The following is a 17,840-nucleotide window of genomic DNA, read 5'->3' as shown; positions in this document are numbered from 1 at the left end:
TTGGGTTCGCTATCTGTACCTCATCGCCAGTTGTTGTGTATGGAGAAAGAGTCAGACTGAACACTGAGCTCAAAGTAAAGTGTGACCGTAGTCTCTTATTGCAGGTCTCCAGAGTGCCTCTCCTACCTGTGAAGCCTTCTTAAATACTTGTGCTCCCAAGGGATTGTGGGATCCCTTGGAACTCCAGGGAATGAGCCCTCTGGTGACTGTACAGAGTAAATACAAGTCCACATATATAATAGGCAGGGCAAATGTTCAATATACACCCTTCAGGGAAAAGCAGGAGAAAGAGGTCTTGGTGTGCTAGTGCATAGATCTTGAGCAATCCTGTGAAGCTAACTGGGTGCTGGAGCACTTTCATTTGAATAGGCATATTATTTTGTCCTGTACAAGACCTGGGTTGGAATAATGTGACCTGTTTTGCTCTTGCATGGTGAGTGATTATTGAGGTTTTGGAAAGCAGGAGAGCCACTCGACTAATCTCAGATTGAAGCACCTTGGTTATCAAGATAGGCTAGAAGTGCTGGGACTCTACACTTTAGAGAAACATAGGCTTGGGGATGATTTGAAGTTTATAAGATGAATGGAATAGATCTGTGTTGATATTGACAGTTTGTTCCAACTGGTCACCATTTAAGTTGCATTAGGTCATATCTAGGTTAGATGTCAGGAGATTCTTTTCCCAGAGAATAGTGATCCTCAAACAGGCTGCTGGCTTGTGGGGTAGATGCCAACTTGCTGATTTCCTTCCAGTGAAAGTTGGCCTTGTTTCAAGCTAGGGCAGAGATCACCTATTTATTGTGTGTGTCGTTAATCCTTGCCTAATCAAATATCGCAATATCTCTTGAGGATAATACAAAATCCAGAATATATTCTACACTAGTACAGCCCTTGCACTCATGTAAGTCGATCATTGTGCTATTTGCAGCATCAGCTATTGTAATGTCTACCCTAGCCAGTCATCTGAACGTATGGAGCTAGAGGTACCGTTTGCAGGAAAGATCTGATGGTAGATGTCCTAAGAAGCCTGATCATGTTGATGTTGAAGAGCAGGATGCAGTGGCAACTGCTGCTAGACATGAGACAAACCTATTTGACATGCTTTTACAGAAAGAGCAATACTATTTGGAAGTCTCAATCCATCAAAGATATGCCTGCTTTCACCAATATCTCTGATCTAAGTAAAAGACCAGCTAGCTGTCATATTTAATCTTGAGACTCTGCATCAGCATATGATCTGTTCCTCATTATCATGCACAGTCCTTGCATCAAATATTCCAATGATTTATTACAACTATTTGCAAAAACATCACTTAGTTTTGCATTGCCTATCCCTTGTGCCCTGCAACCATTTCTCTGCCCTATTCTAATACTTCTTCATGGTACCTGGGGTTTGAGGTGTAGTTTGCAGTTGCAAAACATTATAACCTCTTGGGATGGTAGTGGCTGTTCTCTCGGGGCTCCCGAGACCTGAAATGGACGTGGGACAGGTTGACTTTGGCAGTCTGGTCTTGCAAAGCTGGAAGTTTCTGTGCGGCATTTATGATTGCTCCCCTCCTCTGTGAGTGTGAGGGGAACACACCAACCTCACCTCTGGTACTGGGAACAGGATTCTGGTTACCATCAGTGGAAGAACAGACCTCAAATTTATAAAGATTCTGAAAACCCTACAAGTCAACTGAATATCCTTCAGTCCCTCAGTGATTTATAATCTGGTTGACGACTGCACTCGTTCATTCAGTGTCTTAACATTGAAGTTAGCACAGCTCTTCCTCTTCACCATTATTTATAAACAGGAGAACATCAGCTGCTGTCCCAAGTCAATTTATGGATAAGTATAGGTTTTTGTCATCTTACACCTGAGGAAATATTATTCTAGGTTGCAAGTAATGCCGCACCAATAATCTACACAAGGGTCAGAATTTATTTAAGTTACAGTTGATATATTGTGGAACTGTATATGCTCAGCCTTGTTTGGATACTTACACTGCGGAGCAGGCTCGAAGGGCTGAATGGCCTACTCCTGCTCCTATTTCTTATGTTCCCATTCCTTGATGAAGCATACTTCAATGCAGATTAAAATGTTTTTGTTTTCTCTTTCATGCTCTTAGTCACCTGGTAACATCAAGTTTTCTAATCTTGCAAAAATGCTCGTACAATGCTGCTGTCGGGGCTCATTGTTGTTCTGAGCCTAGAAATTACTGACTGAATTGCCTGGATCTCAATGGGGAAAGGTTTGCAGATGTTCCTGCAGCTGCCACTTTCTCTAGGCTGCCCTGAAATTGGTTGAAGCCCCCTCATATTTGGGTTCACAGCAGCATTTGTCACATATCTTGGAAAAGGCCTTGCAGAGCTTCCATGTACGTTTGCTCTGCCAGCATCTTTCTCTGTGGTAGTATCGGAGATCATCATCCACATGCGCTGCAGACGGACTACTATGTTCAACTCTACTAAATCAGGCTTCATTTCCAAATCCCCTTCCACATCTATGCATTATCGTATATCCCTTTCAAAGGTAACCCTGTTGAACCTTGCATTACTAGGGCAACTGAAGAGAGGACACACACAGGCTGAGCCTCGGCATAGAATCTCCTTGGCCTTTCTAAGCCTCCTGTCACTTCCATTGTTCAGCAGCAATGTTTCAGCTGGTGAGCCCTGTCAAGAGCTGGAAGTGTCTAATAATATTGGAAGTCGTGAATGGGAATTGATCTGATTAATGGTGGTATCTCCTTTACCTGTGAAGAGAGAAGATGGATCATTGGAGCAAGATACTACCTTTACATTTTTGTACTCTCATATCAATAAGTACTTCTACTGGGTTCAATTTTCCCCAATGCTGTTTTTTGGTGTATTGCCAGCATTACGCCTGTTTTTCTTGGCTCCAACTACTCCAACAAAAAAAAGTAGCAAGTTTCCCAGCTCTCTTTTTTTGAAATTGCAGCCTGTCCTGTAGCCTCGGGGGGTGGAGCCTAATGTCTGCGCCGAAAAACCGATGCTGCCCCTTCTACGCACGCGGAAAAAAAAAGGAAGTTTTTGCTGTGATTCCTATGGGCGTGCATGCCCAGTACAGCTCCCGATCTGCATTCAGCCATTTTTAAAGAGACAGTTGTGTGTGAGAATTTTAATTCTCAGTTGAAAAATCGGAGCTGCAATACAAGATGAAATGTGCCACAATGACCAAGAATTTCTTACAGGATGAAGTGGAGGCCCTGGTTACTGTGATTGAGGGCAGATGGCACAAGCTAGACACCAGCAGAGGTCACACAAGTTTCACCAAAAGAAAAACGCTGGAACCAACTTACACAAGATTACTGTGCAATGGTGACCACCCCGAGGTCTGGAGGCCAGTACAAAAAGAAGTGGCAGGACCTTGGTCAAGTAGTTAGTGTAAGTAATATATTCATTTATTCAATGCAATTACAATTGTAAATGTGACCATCTATGTCCCACATAGCAGAAAGACACCCTCTCTAAAAAGTTATGTTTTCATTGCAGAGGAAAGTGGCACACAACAAACTAGAAAGAACTCAAACAGGAGGAGGCCTGGCAAATCTGCAGCCACTGACAATCTTGGAAGACAGGGTCGCTGCTTTGATGGGTCTTGCCTGGAGACAAGCAACCACCACTGCACAAGCTGGGCCCACACTTGAGGGAGAGGGTAAGTCCTGCAAATTCCACAGTCTGGCTTTGCTAAATGTTAAGTACTGCATGGGCTAGCCATGCTTCGGTTCATGGGGATGTCTGTCAGCTACGCTTCGGTTGATGCAATGTGCTGTCATTCATCGTGGTTCTTCAAATCAGCCTGCTGCCTGCGATGTGTGTGGGCCTACTTGTGCCACCCACCCTGCCTCTTCCTCTGCTGCTAACCATTTGTCTGTTCTGTTATATTTTGCAGAACTTGAGGCCAACCCTGACGATGCAGAAGATTCAGACGCGGACAAGCCTGAAGAGAACATCTTCCAATCCCACCTTCCAGACCAAGAGCATGGGGATGAGGCTGAGGGGATGGATGAAGGCCCCACTGTTTTACTCACTCTGGAGAAGGTGCAGGTGCCACCCATTGAGGTTTCAGCCCCTTCCCTGAGTGGTTTGAGTGTTGGTGGGACACTCCATGGTTTCCCACTGTCCGAGGCTGGGGATTCCAGTGGGGTGCAGCGAGGCACATCTAGTGCCCCACTGTCCGACGCTGCGGATCCCAGTGGGATACAGCGAGACACACCCAGGATGAGGAAGGGAAGGAGAGCTCAACAGCGCTCTCCTGAGGTGCAGGATCTAACAGGTGTGGTTCAGATGATGGCAACGAGTGCGGAGAGCCATTGACCTTACCTGATCACTCCTGGACACCATCGGTGGGGTAGGTGATGAGGTATCAGGACTATCGAGAGAAGTAACAACACTCTCTTGAAATGGGAACTGTAGTGTATGAAGAGTCAGACTGAACACTGTGAGCTCAAAGTAATGTGTGACCTTAGTCTTTTATTGCAGGTCTCCAGAGTGCCTCTCCAACCTGTGAAGCACTCTTAAATACCTGTGCTCGCAAGGGATTATGAGATCCCTTGGGACTCCAGGGAATCAGCCCTCTGGTGGATGTACAGAGTATATACAAGTCCAGATACATAACAACATTCCCCCCTAAAGTCAATAGTGTAACTATTTACAAAGTGAGTCAATCTGGGGCCCTTCTTGCCCTGGTTGATCGTCTCAGTGTGAAGGTTAGTGGTGTTGAGTCATTTGTTGGGCCCTCGCTGGGCTGCTGTGCAGCTGGCCTTGCTGGGCTGCCTGGTGTGTTGGGCCCTGCAGGGCTGCTGTGGATGATGGGTTCTGCTTCGTGGTCAACCGTGGTTGCCACTGGTGTGTGTGTTGGGGGAATCAAAAAAGGTAGGGTCCAAGATGGGTTGCTCAGGATAGTCTGTGAATCTGAGTTTGATTTGGTCCAAGTGTTTCCGGTGAATGAGTCCATTTGAAAGGTTGACCCGAAACACCCTGCTCCCCTCTTTGGCCATGGCAGTGTCGGGAAGCCACTTGGGACCTTGCCAATAATTTAGTACAAATACAGGATCATTGACTTCAAATCTCACGTGACACATTTGTGCTATCATGGTATGCACTTTGTTGAAGCCGCCTGCTCTCTACCTGTTCATGTGGATCAGGGTGAACGAACGAGAGCCTTGTCTTAAGTGCTCTTTTCATGAGCAGTTCAACAGGTGAGATCCCAATGAGTGAGTGTGGTCTCGTGCGGTAGCTAAGCAGGACTCGGGATAGGCGAGTCTGCAGTGAGCTTCAGTTACCCTCTTCAAGCCTTGCTTGATGGTTTGCATTGCTCTCTTTGCCTGACCATTGGACACTGGTTTAAACGGGGCAGATGTGACATGTTTGATCCCGTTACGGGTCATAAATTCTTTGAACTCAGCACTTGTAAAATATGGCCCGTTGTCGCTCACCAGGACATTGGGTAAGCCATGTGTGGCAAACATGGCCCGCAGGCTTTCAGTGGTAGCAGCGGACGTGCTGGCCGACATTATCTCATTAAATCCACTTGGAGTACGTGTCTACAACCACAGGGAACATTTTACCCAAGAACGGGCCTGCATAGTCGACGTGTACCCGAGACCACGGTTTGGAGGGCCAAGACCATAAACTTAGCGGCGCCTCCCTGGGTACATTGCTTCACTGCGAGCAAGTATTACATCTGTGAACGCAGGACTCTAAGTCCACATCGATGCCGGGCCACCACACATGGGATCTGGCTATCGCTTTCATCATTACGATGCTTGGGTGGGTACTGTGGAGGTCATTGATGAAGATGTCTCTGCTCTTCTTGGGAACCACAACTCGATTGCCTCACAGAAGGCAGTCTGCCTGTATAGACATTTCATTTCTGCGCCGTTGGAACGGCTTTATCTCTTCCTGCATTTCCACTGGGACACTGGACCAGCTCCCGTGAAGCACACAGCTTTTGACTAGAGATAATAAGGGGTCTTGGCTTGTCCAGGTTTTGATCTGCTGGGCAGTGATAGGTGATTGCTCACTCTCAAATGCTTCCATAACCATGGCTAGATCTGTGGGCTGCGCCATTTCCACCCCCGTGGTGGGCAATGGCAGCCTATTGAGAGCATCGGCGCAGTTTTCTGTGCCTGGCCTGCGGCGGATGGCGTAGTTGTATGCGGACAACGTGAGTGTCATCTCTGGATGCGGGCCAATGCATTGGTATTTATCCCTTTACTCTCGGAAAACAGGGATATATGTGGCTTATGGTCAAATTCCAATTAAAATTTTAGCCCAAACAGGTATTGATGCATTTTCTTTACCCCATAGACACACGCTAACGCTTCTTTTTCGATCATGCTGTTGGCTCTCTCGGCCTTAGACAGACTCCTGGATGCATAAGCAACCGGTTGCAGTTTCCCGAAATCATTGGCTTGTTGCAATATACACCCGATGCCATATGACAACGCATCACATGCTAGTACCAAATGCTTACATGGATCATACAACAGAAGCAATTTGTTTGAGCATAACAATTTTCTCGCTTTTACAAAGGCATTTTCTTGGCTTTTGCCCCAAACCCATTCGCCCCCTTTTCGTAGTAAGACATGTAGTGGTTCTAGCAGGATGCTGAGACCCGGTAAGAAGTTACCAAAAGTAGTTCAAGAATCCCAGGAATGACCGCAGCTCCGTCACGTTCTGTGGCCTCGGTGCGTTCTCGATTGCCTCCGTCTTCGCGTTGGTGGGCCTGATGCCGTCCGCTGCAATCCTCCTTCCCAAGAACTCCACTTCAGACACCAGGAAAATTCACTTTGAGCATTTTAACCTGAGCCCCACGTGGTTGAGCCGACTAAGAACCTCCTCCAGGTTCTGCAGATGCTCGACTGTGTTCCGACCTGTGACCAAGATGACGTCCTGGGAGACTACAGTGTGCGGGACTGAGTTCAGTAAACTTTCCATGTTTCTCTGGAATATCGCCGCCACTGATCTGATTCCAAAGGGGCATCTGTTATAAACAAAAAGACTTTTGTGCGTGTTGATGCAGGTGAGGGCCTTCGATGATTCCTCCAGTTCCTGCGCCATGTAGGCTGAAGTCATATCCAGCTTCGTGAACGTCTTTCCTCCCGCCAGCGTTGCAAAGAGGTCGTCGTCTTTTGGAAGTGGGTATTGGTCCTGCAGGGAGAATCGATTGATAGTTACTTTGTAATCACCACAGATTCTGACAGTGCCATCTCCCTTGAGGACTGGGACAATAGGACTGGCCACTCGCTGAACTCGATTGGTGAGATGGTGCTGTTGGAGCGGATTTTTGGACATATACTTGACTAGTATACGGGACCAAACATTTGTTTTATTTTCCCCTTTAATGAATTTTGTAAGGGACAATACTGATGCATTATGTGTTATATAAAAAAACACAGTTAGACTTCAAGGTATGCTGGCCTTGAGTTATGGAGATAGGAAAGTGAGATAATGAACAACTGGAGAGATAAGTGCTGAGTATGTTTGTCTATACTGGTGCCAAAAGACCTGCAATTGTTTATAATGCCCTGTCACAATGAAGGCTGGTTTATATCAAGAACTCAGCCTTGGATGAAAAGCTTTGTAAACCTTGTAATGCGATGATAAAGCATGTGATGTAAAGTGATGTAATTTGTAAGATAAAAGAACCTCACTAGAGATACCAAATTGAGAAGCTGGTTCAAAGACAGGGGTCTTTAACACTTCTCCAAAAGCTTTGTCTCCGATTTAATAAACCTCTCTTTATATATTATACAGTCTCGGAAATATTTTTCCACAACAAAATGGCGTCACGAACAGGATACTGTCTGATCAGACGTGATCACTTAAGACATATCTGGAATCTGGTGTTAGAGACTGAAAAGAGAGGTGTACGGGCACGACGGGATAGTGTATAAGATACGAGTAAACAGATAGCGGGAAGAGGCTGACTAACCAGTTTGAGTTGGGTCTTTAGTAAATAAGGTCGGTGCGGAAGGGAACTGATCAATCCAACCTAGAGCCGAAAACTCCGGTGGTAAGGAAACACGCTAGCTTTGTTGCGAAGACAAAGGGTCTTCACAGAGTAGTCGTGGCCGTGAGTAATACAGAAACAAAGGGAAACGTCCGAGACTGGCGAACATGGAAGGTAAGGAAGGGAATGTAAAACGCGAGCTGCCCGGGTCATTAATTAATTCCTATCATTAATTGTAACTTGCGTAATTACGTAATGCCATAAAAAAGCTGATAGTGACTATCTTAAGTGACATATGGATCCAGACATAAGCTTTGTTGAATGAAGAGAGACTTTTCTGAGTGTCTATTTTGAATGAAGAGAGTACTCGAGTGATTTTGACTGTGGAATGAATGAAAGCCTGCTTGGGAAGGTGTAGAGTTGCCTGCCTGTTTTAGCTCCACCCACTCTTTCCAAACAAAAAAACAGAAATGTTTTTTTAATCCTTCATAGTGTTGTCCTGTATGTGGGAAGTTTAAGAAACTGTGAACCTTATGTTATTACATTTTAAGTTAGAAACGAAGGTGTGGATATATTCGGATGATAAGTTACAGAGCTAGGAAATGCACAAAGGATAGGTTTGTTGAGTAAAAGATAAAAAATACATGGTCCCGGTAGTAAAAAAAAAAGAGAATTTATTTGACATGCTCACTTACTTGTCGAAAGAAAACATGCAATTGGATTAAAAGACATAAATTTAGTCTAGGAATGAGATAAAGAATGCCTTTTAAAACGCTTCCATTTTCCTTTGTGTAAAACCTTGACACGAAAGCTTCTAGCTCAGTTTAAAAAAAAAAGTTTTAAATTTAGAAATATCTTCAGGGATCAGGTCAAACTCCTGGGCGAGTGGTGAGCTATCTGTGAAGGTGTAAAAGGGACTTTTGAAAAAGGCTAAAACAGTAAGGTTTAGCAGTTTAGAAAAGAAAAAGATAAAGCAGGAAAAGGTCTCTGCCACGGGAACAGGAGGAGGGCAGAAAAGGGGGACTTGCCATAATTGTGGAAAACCGGGCCATTTTGCCAGGGAATGCAAAGGGAAAGGCAGTGAAAAGCAATGTATGTATTGTGGTAAGAAAGGGCACCTGGAAGCGACATGCTATGGTAAAAATGGCTATCCTAATAAGGCAAGGACCCTGTCAGAACAGGAATACCAGAAGTGGCAGGCGTACAAAGCCACCCAGTGTTGTCCGGCGGCCCCTGTACAAAGTAAAAAGGAGGGAAGGATATATGTGTCTGCACTAGTAGGGGCCGACAGTGTGAGATGCTAGTGGACACGGGAGCCTCAATATCCATTACCAATATGCCCCTTCCTGTCACCGACAAGAAGGCTCTGATAAACGGAATAGATGGACGGCCCACACTGGCCTACCTGAGCACCACCCAATTGGTGGAAATTGATAACTTATATATACCCATGAGATTTTACATATGCAAGAATTATGAGGGAACAATATTGGGCGGTAAAAATTAAAGCGAGCCTGTGGTGATGACTGGAAACATCATTCTCCACACTAAACACACATTGGTAGAAATGTTAAACACAGGAAAACTGAGAACCGTATCAAATATGAGACTGGCAAAGTGGGAAGAGGTAACCATAATTAGGGATGTAGGAAACAACCCCGCAGAAGGTATGATGGGTGAGGGGGAACCCCACTTTTGCGAAGAGGTATGTGAGGATATGGAAGAGGAGAGAATAAAAGACGCCCCCCTTTAAACCGCAGAACAAACCTTGTTTGTGGACGGCTCACGAAAATACGTAGAGGGACTATCTCGTACCGGATGGGCCGTAGTTAACCAGGATCTAGAGACAGTTGAATCAGGGCGAATTAATGGGGGGTCGTCAGCTCAAGTGGCAGAACTGGTAGCCCTCCCCCGGGCACTGGAATTATCGGAAAATAAGATTGTTAATATCTATACGGATAGTAGATATGCATTCGGGGTAGTACACGTTTATATGACAGCATGGGGGAGAAGGGGTTTTATCACAACTAGCGGACATCCCATAAAGCATCAGCTGAGAATAGAAGTTCTTTTAGAAGCCAGTAATAAACCAAAACAGGTAGCGGTTATTAAAATTAAAGCCCACAGGAGGAAGCCGGACCGAACCAGTCCAGATTGGCTGAGTCACCAGGGAATCAAGCTGCAGACGTAGCTGCACAGAAGGCATTAGAACAGGAAGAGTGTGAGGAAGCTTCAGTCAGTGCCGCTGGGGCCCGAGACCAACAGATAAGTATTGAGAAACTACACCAGGACACTTCTGAGGAGGAAATAGGTATGTGGACAAAGCAGGGCGCAACGCAAGGGAAGGATAACGTTTGGAGACGAAACGACAAGGTAATGGCGCCTGAATGCATACAGAATACCTCATTGGAGTTGCATCATGGCCTGTCTTATTCAGGATGAGAGGCCATGACCGGGAGTCTTGGGAGAGATTGGTGGTGGAAAGGGATGGGGAGAGATATTGCCAAATATTGCCATCGATGCGTTGCGTGCGCACAATATAATCCAGGCAGGCCCATTAAAATTAAAATGGGACATCAGCCCCATCCACGGGGGCCATGGGAACATGTACAAATGGATTTCACAGGTCCTTTGCCCCTATCCCATGGAAAAAGATATTGCCTAGTGATGATAGATCAATTTACCCGGTGGGTGGAAGCTTTCCCCACACGTGATTGCACTGCCTCAACAGTGGCAAGGATATTGACCGAGCAGGTGATTCCCCAATGGGGAGTGCCTCTTCAAATAGATTCCGATCAAGGCACCCACTTCACCGGGAAAATTGTAAAAACAATATGCCAGCTGATGGGCATAAAACAAAAATTCCACATCCCCTACCACCCGCAGAGTTCTGGGATGGTAGAGCGCATGAACCATACCCTTAAGAACACCCTGGCAAAGGCCCTGCAAACGTCAGGAAAAACGTGGACAGAAGTATTACCCATTATATTGATGAAGTTAAGAGCCATGACAAACCGGACAACCAGATTAACCCCTTATGAACTAATGACAGGAAGGGCGATGCAATTACCAGAGAACATCATAACAGGTGGGGCCGATGTAGGCCCATTAAAAGACAAAATAAAACGGTATGTTTTGGAACTAAGTACTCAATTAAAGGGATGCGTAAATTAGTTAGGGACAATCGGGAAGAAAGAGACGCGGAAGCAGAGCTTACAAAGCTCCCTGAAGTCCCGTTGGCGGGAAGTCGCGTTATGGTAAGGGTCCTCCCGGGAAAACCAGGGTTTGCCCAAAAATGGATAGGACCGTATGAGGTTATAATCAGCAGGGACACTTGTGCCTGCATCGATGTTAAAGGGAACGGACAATGGAAGCATCGGACCCAGCTTAAGGTTTTTGAACCAGCCGTTTAGCACACGTATTAGTTGTTGTTGTTTGTCTATTTACAGATTGACAGCGAGAGATTCTTCAAGCAAGCCATACGGCCATTTTGCCTTTGACTATTTGTTAATTATAGAGTAATAAGATGAAACTATATGTTGCGATCGGTGCGATTATCATAGTTCGTGTTAGGTCCGGCCTGCTAGCTAGACCAAAACGAGAGTTACATGTGAATACCTTTTTGTACATGTCTTATGTTTATGCGCAAAATGAGAACTTTTCCAGTTGCTGGGTATGTTCGCACATCCCCATACATAGCAAAGGAGGCATCCCTTTGAGGTCAATCTCCCTTAACATTTCGGAAGTAGCGGAGTGGGTAATGCGACAAAACGGTATAGGGGAAGTAAATGATACTTGGAACCAGAGTGGGGATAAAAAGAAAACATGGAGATCGGGGGGGGGGGGTTACCTTTTGGATGCATTGACGGATGGTACCAGCCGGAATACAATAGGTCGGTACGACCCCCGTTCCTGGTTTTGACCAACACCTCAGGAGTTGGAAGGCCCACCGCTGACATTTGTTTCACTAGAAACCTGACTGGTGAGGAAACAGGTTTTGTAGCAGGATACTTTAACCTCGCCAGGTGGAACATAATAGCCAGCGAAACAACAAACCAGGGGTTCTTTGAAATCGAGGGTTTGAAAAATCAGTCAAGTAGCCAGGACTGGGACCATAAGATTAGGTGGCGACAGGGGCTGAGAGAGAGATTGGGATCGAATCTAACAGCACACAATGGCACTTATTTTGTGAGCGGGCACAAGGCCTACCCCTGGTTGCCTCAGAACTGGAGGGGGTCCTGTTATTTGGGATATGTGGTCCCTTTTGTCGGGTACGTACTTTAGCAGAAGTACAGACACCAGGTCGACTAAGACGAGATCTTACCCCGGTAGAGAGGCTATTTGGGGTCATGATGCTCCCATTCGGGATAGGACGCACCATGGATGAATTACGTAGCCTAGAGAGGAACAGATAGTTAACGACACTGCTGAAGCAATAGAGGGCATAACGGCTGAAATGGTAGCCATACGCACAATGGTACTCCAGAACCAAAGGGCCCTAGATACTAGCACAAAGTGGGGACACATGTGCCTTAATTGGAGCTGAATGTTGCACTTACATTCCCGATAATTCAGAAAACATAACCAACTTTGCTGATCACATAAGAAGGGAGGTAAAGAAGTTATCCACAACAGCAGGAGGATCTGGCTGGTTTGACTGGCTGTTAGGGGAATCCTGGGGGTCCTATCTTATGCATGGAGTAATTATTCTAATATTGTAATAATAATTACTTGCTGTCTGATTATCGGCTGTTTTAATATCTGCTGTAAAGTTATGATGGCTCGACTGAGACAAGTAGCCAGTGTAATCGCCGAAGAAAAAGAAGCACACCTGATGGAAATACCTGAAGACACCAAGGATGAAGAAACAGACAACGTTGACACCGACCACTATCTTTGAAGGGTAGCCTAGAGCTACAGGCAAGGTGGACATACGGAACATACAGGGAAGTAACATACCCCAAAGGACGAATATATGACAATATGATACTATCATTGTGGTCATCTGGATTTCGTGAACATCTTCCAGGACCAAAAGGGGGAATATTGTTGGAGCGGATTTTTGGACATATACTTGACTAGTATACGGGACCAAACATTTGTTTTATTTTCCCCTTTAATGAATTTTGTAAGGGACAATACTGATGCATTATGCGTCATATAAAAAAACACAGTTAGACTTCAAGGTATGCTGGCCTTGAGTTATGGAGATAGGAAAGTGAGATAATGAATGACTGGAGAGATAAGTGCTGAGTATGTTTGTCTATACTGGTGCCAAAAGACCTGCAATTGTTTATAATGCCCTGTCACAATGAAGGCTGGTTTATATCAAGAACTCAGCCTTGGATGAAAAGCTTTGTAAACCTTGTAATGCGATGATAAAGCATGTGATGTAAAGTGACGTAACTTGTAAGATAAAATAACCTCACTGGAGTTACCAAATTGAGAAGCTGGTTCAAAGACAGGGGTCTTTAACACTTCTCCCAAAGCATTGTCTCCGATTTAATAAACCTCTCTTTATATATTATACAGTCTCGGAAATATTTTTCCACAACAGTGCCCTCTCTTTGTAGCCGGTCGAGCTCGATCTCTACCCTTTCTCTCATCATGTACGGTACTGCTCTCACCTTGCGATGGATGGGTTGCGCCCCCGGAATTAGGTGGATCTACACTTTTGCTCCTTGGAATTTCCTGATGCCTGGTTTGAACAGCGAAGGAAATTTGTTTAAGATCTGTGCACACGAAGTGACGTCAGCAGGCGATAGCGCTCGGATGTCGTCCCAGTTCCAGCGTATCTTTCCCAGCCAGTTCCTGCCGAACAGCGTGGGACCATTGCCCAGTGCCACCCAAAATGGTAGCTTGTGCACCGCTCCATCGTAGGAGACCTTTACGGTATCACTGCAGATTACAGGAATCAGTTCTTTCGTGTAAGTTCTTAGTTTCGTGTGAATTGGAGTTAAGACTGCACTTGAGGCCTTGTTGCACCACAATCTTTCGAAAGTCTTTTTGCCCATGATGGACTGGCTCGCGCCCGTGTCCAGCTCCATTGACACCGGGAGTCCATTTAGTTCAACCGTCAGCCTTATCGGGGGACAATTCGTGGTGAATGTGTGCACCCCATGTACCTCTGCCTCCTCTATCTGAGACTCTGTTTCGTCGTGATCCTCTGTGGATCTGTCCTCCTCTGCAACGTGGTGGTTTCCAGGTTTAGCAGGCCTAGCAGCCCGTTGGAGGTGTCCCATTGTTCCACAGCCCTTGCAAACGTATCCTTTGAATCGACATGAATGGAAACAATAATCACCCCCGCAGCGCCAACAAGGTGTTAATAGCCTTGCATTCATCACCCTTGATGGTGGACTCTGAGACATCTGCAGACGTGTAGCTGCAGGTATGTGTGACCTGCCCTGTCTGTTACGATTCAAAAACAACATCACTTTGTTTACAGTACTTGTAGCAGCACTTATATGCTGAGAGATTTGCTTAGCATTGTCACTGGTGGCAATGAACACCTGGGCTATCGCCAAGGCCTTACTCAAGGTTGGGGTCTCTACAGTCAAAAGCTTGCGAAGTATGGTTTCGTGGCCAATGCCAAGTATGAAAAAGTCTCTGAGCATGTGCTCCAAATGTCCTTCAAATTCGTAATGTCCTGCAAGGCTTCTTAGCTCAGCGACATAACTCGCTACTTCCTGGTCCTCAGATCTTTTGTAGGTGTAGAACCGGTACCTCGCCATCAGAACACTTTCCTTTGGGTTCAAATGCTCTTGGACCAGTGTGCACAAATCGTCGTATGATTTCTCCGTGGGTTTCACTGGAGTGAGCAGATTCTTCATGAGGCCATATGTTGGTGCCTCACAGACAATGAGGAGGATCGCTCTACGTTTGCAGCGCTCTCTTCCCCATCTAGCTCATTGGCCACGAAGTATTGGTTGAGTTGCTCCACAAAAGTTTCCCAATCATCTCCCTCCGAGAATTTCTCTAGGATGCCCACTGTTCTCTGCATCTTTGGGTTCACTATCTGTGTCTCATCGCCAGTTGTAGTGTATGGAGAAAGAGTCAGACTGAACACTGAGCTCAAAGTAACGTGCGACCTTAGTCTTTTATTGCAGGTCTCCAGAGTGCCTCTCCAACCTGTGAAGCACTCTTAAATACCTGTGCTCCCAAGAGATTATAAGATCCCTTGGGACTCTGGGGAATGAGCCCTCTGGTGGATGTAGAGAGTATATACAAGTCCAGATACAAAACAGGAACACTGTCCGGGAACATGAAGGAAGGAATGTCTCAGTCAGCCAAAACAATGTTGGCGCACATGAGCGAGGGAATGTCACAGGTAGCTGATGCGCGCTGTCAATGAACATGAGGGAGGGAATGTTGCAGGTAGTTGAGACACTGTCAGGGCACGTGAGGGAACGAATGTCTGAGTTAGCTGCTGCAATAAGGGAACACGCCCAGATCCCCTGTGCTCATTGACGGAATCAACTGCCACTCCCACTCCAATCCCCAGACCAGTCTTGAGAGGCCCAAGCCGGGTCCTGCACATTACCGCCAGCACCCCCCACCGCCCCCCCAAATCAAGAAGTGAGCATTACCCAAGATGTTCGAAAGAATAAGCTTGGTACCAACCTGAGAAACACTGCGCCACCGCCTGTGGGCAGGGATGGAGTCACCAAGACCAAGCACAACGGGCGGTCTTAGAATAAGGTGGAGGGGAAGATGGGTGCAGCCTTTCTTTGCTGTTGTAACTGTTCTCAAATTAAAAGTTTTCTGTAAGTGATGGAAATTTACAAGTTTCAAAGTTTTTAAGTGATCTTAGACTTTGCAAGTGATCTTAACTGAAAACTTAAAGTTTGATATAAGAATATTTTAATTTTAAGTACAAACAAATGTTAAACTTTTTTGAAAATATATTTTACATTAAAACTGAATCAGTTCCATTATTAACAACTTTTTGAACTAAAGAATCATCATTTCCATTATTTGTTCCATTAGCACTACACAACATTACGGAACAGGTCCAAACAGTAAAGATGGTCCATGTGGAATGGTTGCCACTGAGCCATCAGGCAGCAAACGTTCATGGATGAACTGCTGGCACAAGGCTCGAGCAATCGTTAAAGGGGCACGTTGGCCTTACATCGTGCTCCGGGTTCAGGTAGTTGCATGACGTCCTTGTTGTCCTCATCATCATCTGCATCTTCCTCATCATTGTCAGCCACTCTCACCTCAGGTGGGTCTTCTACTACCAGCTGCTGCTGCCTCATGATGGCTACATTATGCAGCACACAACAGTGAACTGATCGATAATCTCGGGAGTATTGCAAGTAGCCTCAGGATTGGTCCAGGCATCAGAAATGCTGTTTCAAGATGCCAACCGTCCTCTATTATGCTGCGCGTCGCAATGTGCAACATGTTGTTTCCAATTCAGCTTCCGTCCTGGTCATGTTTAGGGGCATCATGAGCCAGGTGGCAAGGCCGTCCCCTTTGTCTCCCAATAGCCAGCTCTGCCCTTCTGGCTGCTGCTGAAACATGGCACATATAATGCTCTCGTGTAAGATGAACGCATCATGGGTGCTCCCAAGGTATCTTGCATCAACTAACATATGATGCATGTTGTCACACACGAGCTGCACATTAATGGAGAGGAAGCTTTTTCTGTTCCTGTACATTTCTGAATCCTCCAAAGGTGCTTGCAAGGCAATGTGGGCACAATCAATGCAGTCCTGTACCTTTGGGAAGCCAGCAATCCTGGAGAAGCCCACAGTCCTTTCACTCATTACCTGGACGGTCATGGGGAATTTTATGTAGTCATTCCTCCGGGCATATAGTGCAGCAGTCACCTGCCGAATGCAGATATGTGTTGCATGTTGAAAAATGGCGCACACATCCTCAGTTGTAGCCTGGAACGATCCGGATGCATAGAATGAAAGTGCAGCTGTAACCTTCACTTCAACTGACAAAGCAGTCCTCCTAACGCTTCTAGGTTGAAGGTCTGCTTTTACTCACAGATCTCAGTTACAACTTCTTTGTGGAAACGCAGCCTTCTGACACAGTCTGCATCACTCAGGTGCAGGTACGAACATCTGTCTCGATATACCCAATGTGGGTAAGTCCTCCAGCCCATCACCCTATGTGCTCGGAGGTTCCTCATACGATGACGTCTAATCAATAGCCTCCTCCACAGCACCATCATTCAAAAGGCTTGCACAAGGTATGGTATTGTCAGTATTGCCCTCATGATTAAATTGTACCTTTGCAAGAAGCTCAAAATGGCAGGCACGACAAGGTTCTTTGTCTCTCCCCAAGGTCAATGCCCTAGTATGGACCACACCCAGGTCTGAGCAGGAGTAATGATCGGGAAACTCCGCCCCTCTGGGCTTCATCTGATGTGTGATGTAGGCTTCTCATGCCTTCCGTTCGCCTTCCACAGCCCCCCACAGCCCCCCACAACCCCTTTGGCTTTCAAGCTGAGCCAGTGTCCGTGCGAAGGACCGAATCTGCCGGCCGATGCTCCAACCCTCGAGCCCGGTTTGGAGACGTTCGGTGGTGGCATGTCAGTTTAAAAAAAAAAAAGAAAATTTAAAGAATTCCATTAAACTTCCATTTCCTGTGTTTTAAGTTTAAAAAATGTAAGCTTGATTATGGATATTTGTGTTCTTGACTCCCTCCAAAACTTTGTATAAAAACAATGGTGTCTTTCTGCGCTGATTTTTTAATGTGCGCTGGTTTTTCTAGTGCCCAGAAGGTTTTTTGGGAGTGGTCTCACACGCCGTCCTAGGTGAAATTTAAATTGGCCAAACTTCCATAATTGTAAAAAACGGGTGCAGACATGATGCAAAAAAAAAACCTAAAAAAATCTTAACTGAGTTACGCTGACGCACAAAGA

General features: G+C 45.8%; 1 protein-coding gene across 50 annotated transcripts in view; it reads right to left on the bottom strand.

The window, feature by feature from the left end:
- The window catches only part of LOC139232545 (heat shock protein DDB_G0288861-like), a 990,854-nt gene that overhangs the window by 193,641 nt on the left and 779,373 nt on the right, over positions 1-17,840 (bottom strand). Inside the window, exon 73 of one of the 50 annotated variants that reach the window (XM_070862961.1) lies at positions 2,128-2,735. The exons of the other annotated variants lie outside the window; for them this stretch is intronic. Coding sequence (XP_070719062.1) covers positions 2,732-2,735 — 4 coding nt within the window. The 3' untranslated portion in view covers positions 2,128-2,731. Of the gene's footprint in view, positions 1-2,127; positions 2,736-17,840 lie in introns of those variants that run through there. 50 annotated transcript variants of the gene reach the window in all.

This window comes from Pristiophorus japonicus, chromosome 20 (genome assembly GCF_044704955.1).
Source record: "Pristiophorus japonicus isolate sPriJap1 chromosome 20, sPriJap1.hap1, whole genome shotgun sequence".
NCBI lineage: Eukaryota > Metazoa > Chordata > Chondrichthyes > Pristiophoridae > Pristiophorus > Pristiophorus japonicus.
The sequence above is the reverse complement of the archived record's forward strand: the minus strand, read 5'-3'. Positions and strand labels throughout refer to the sequence as shown.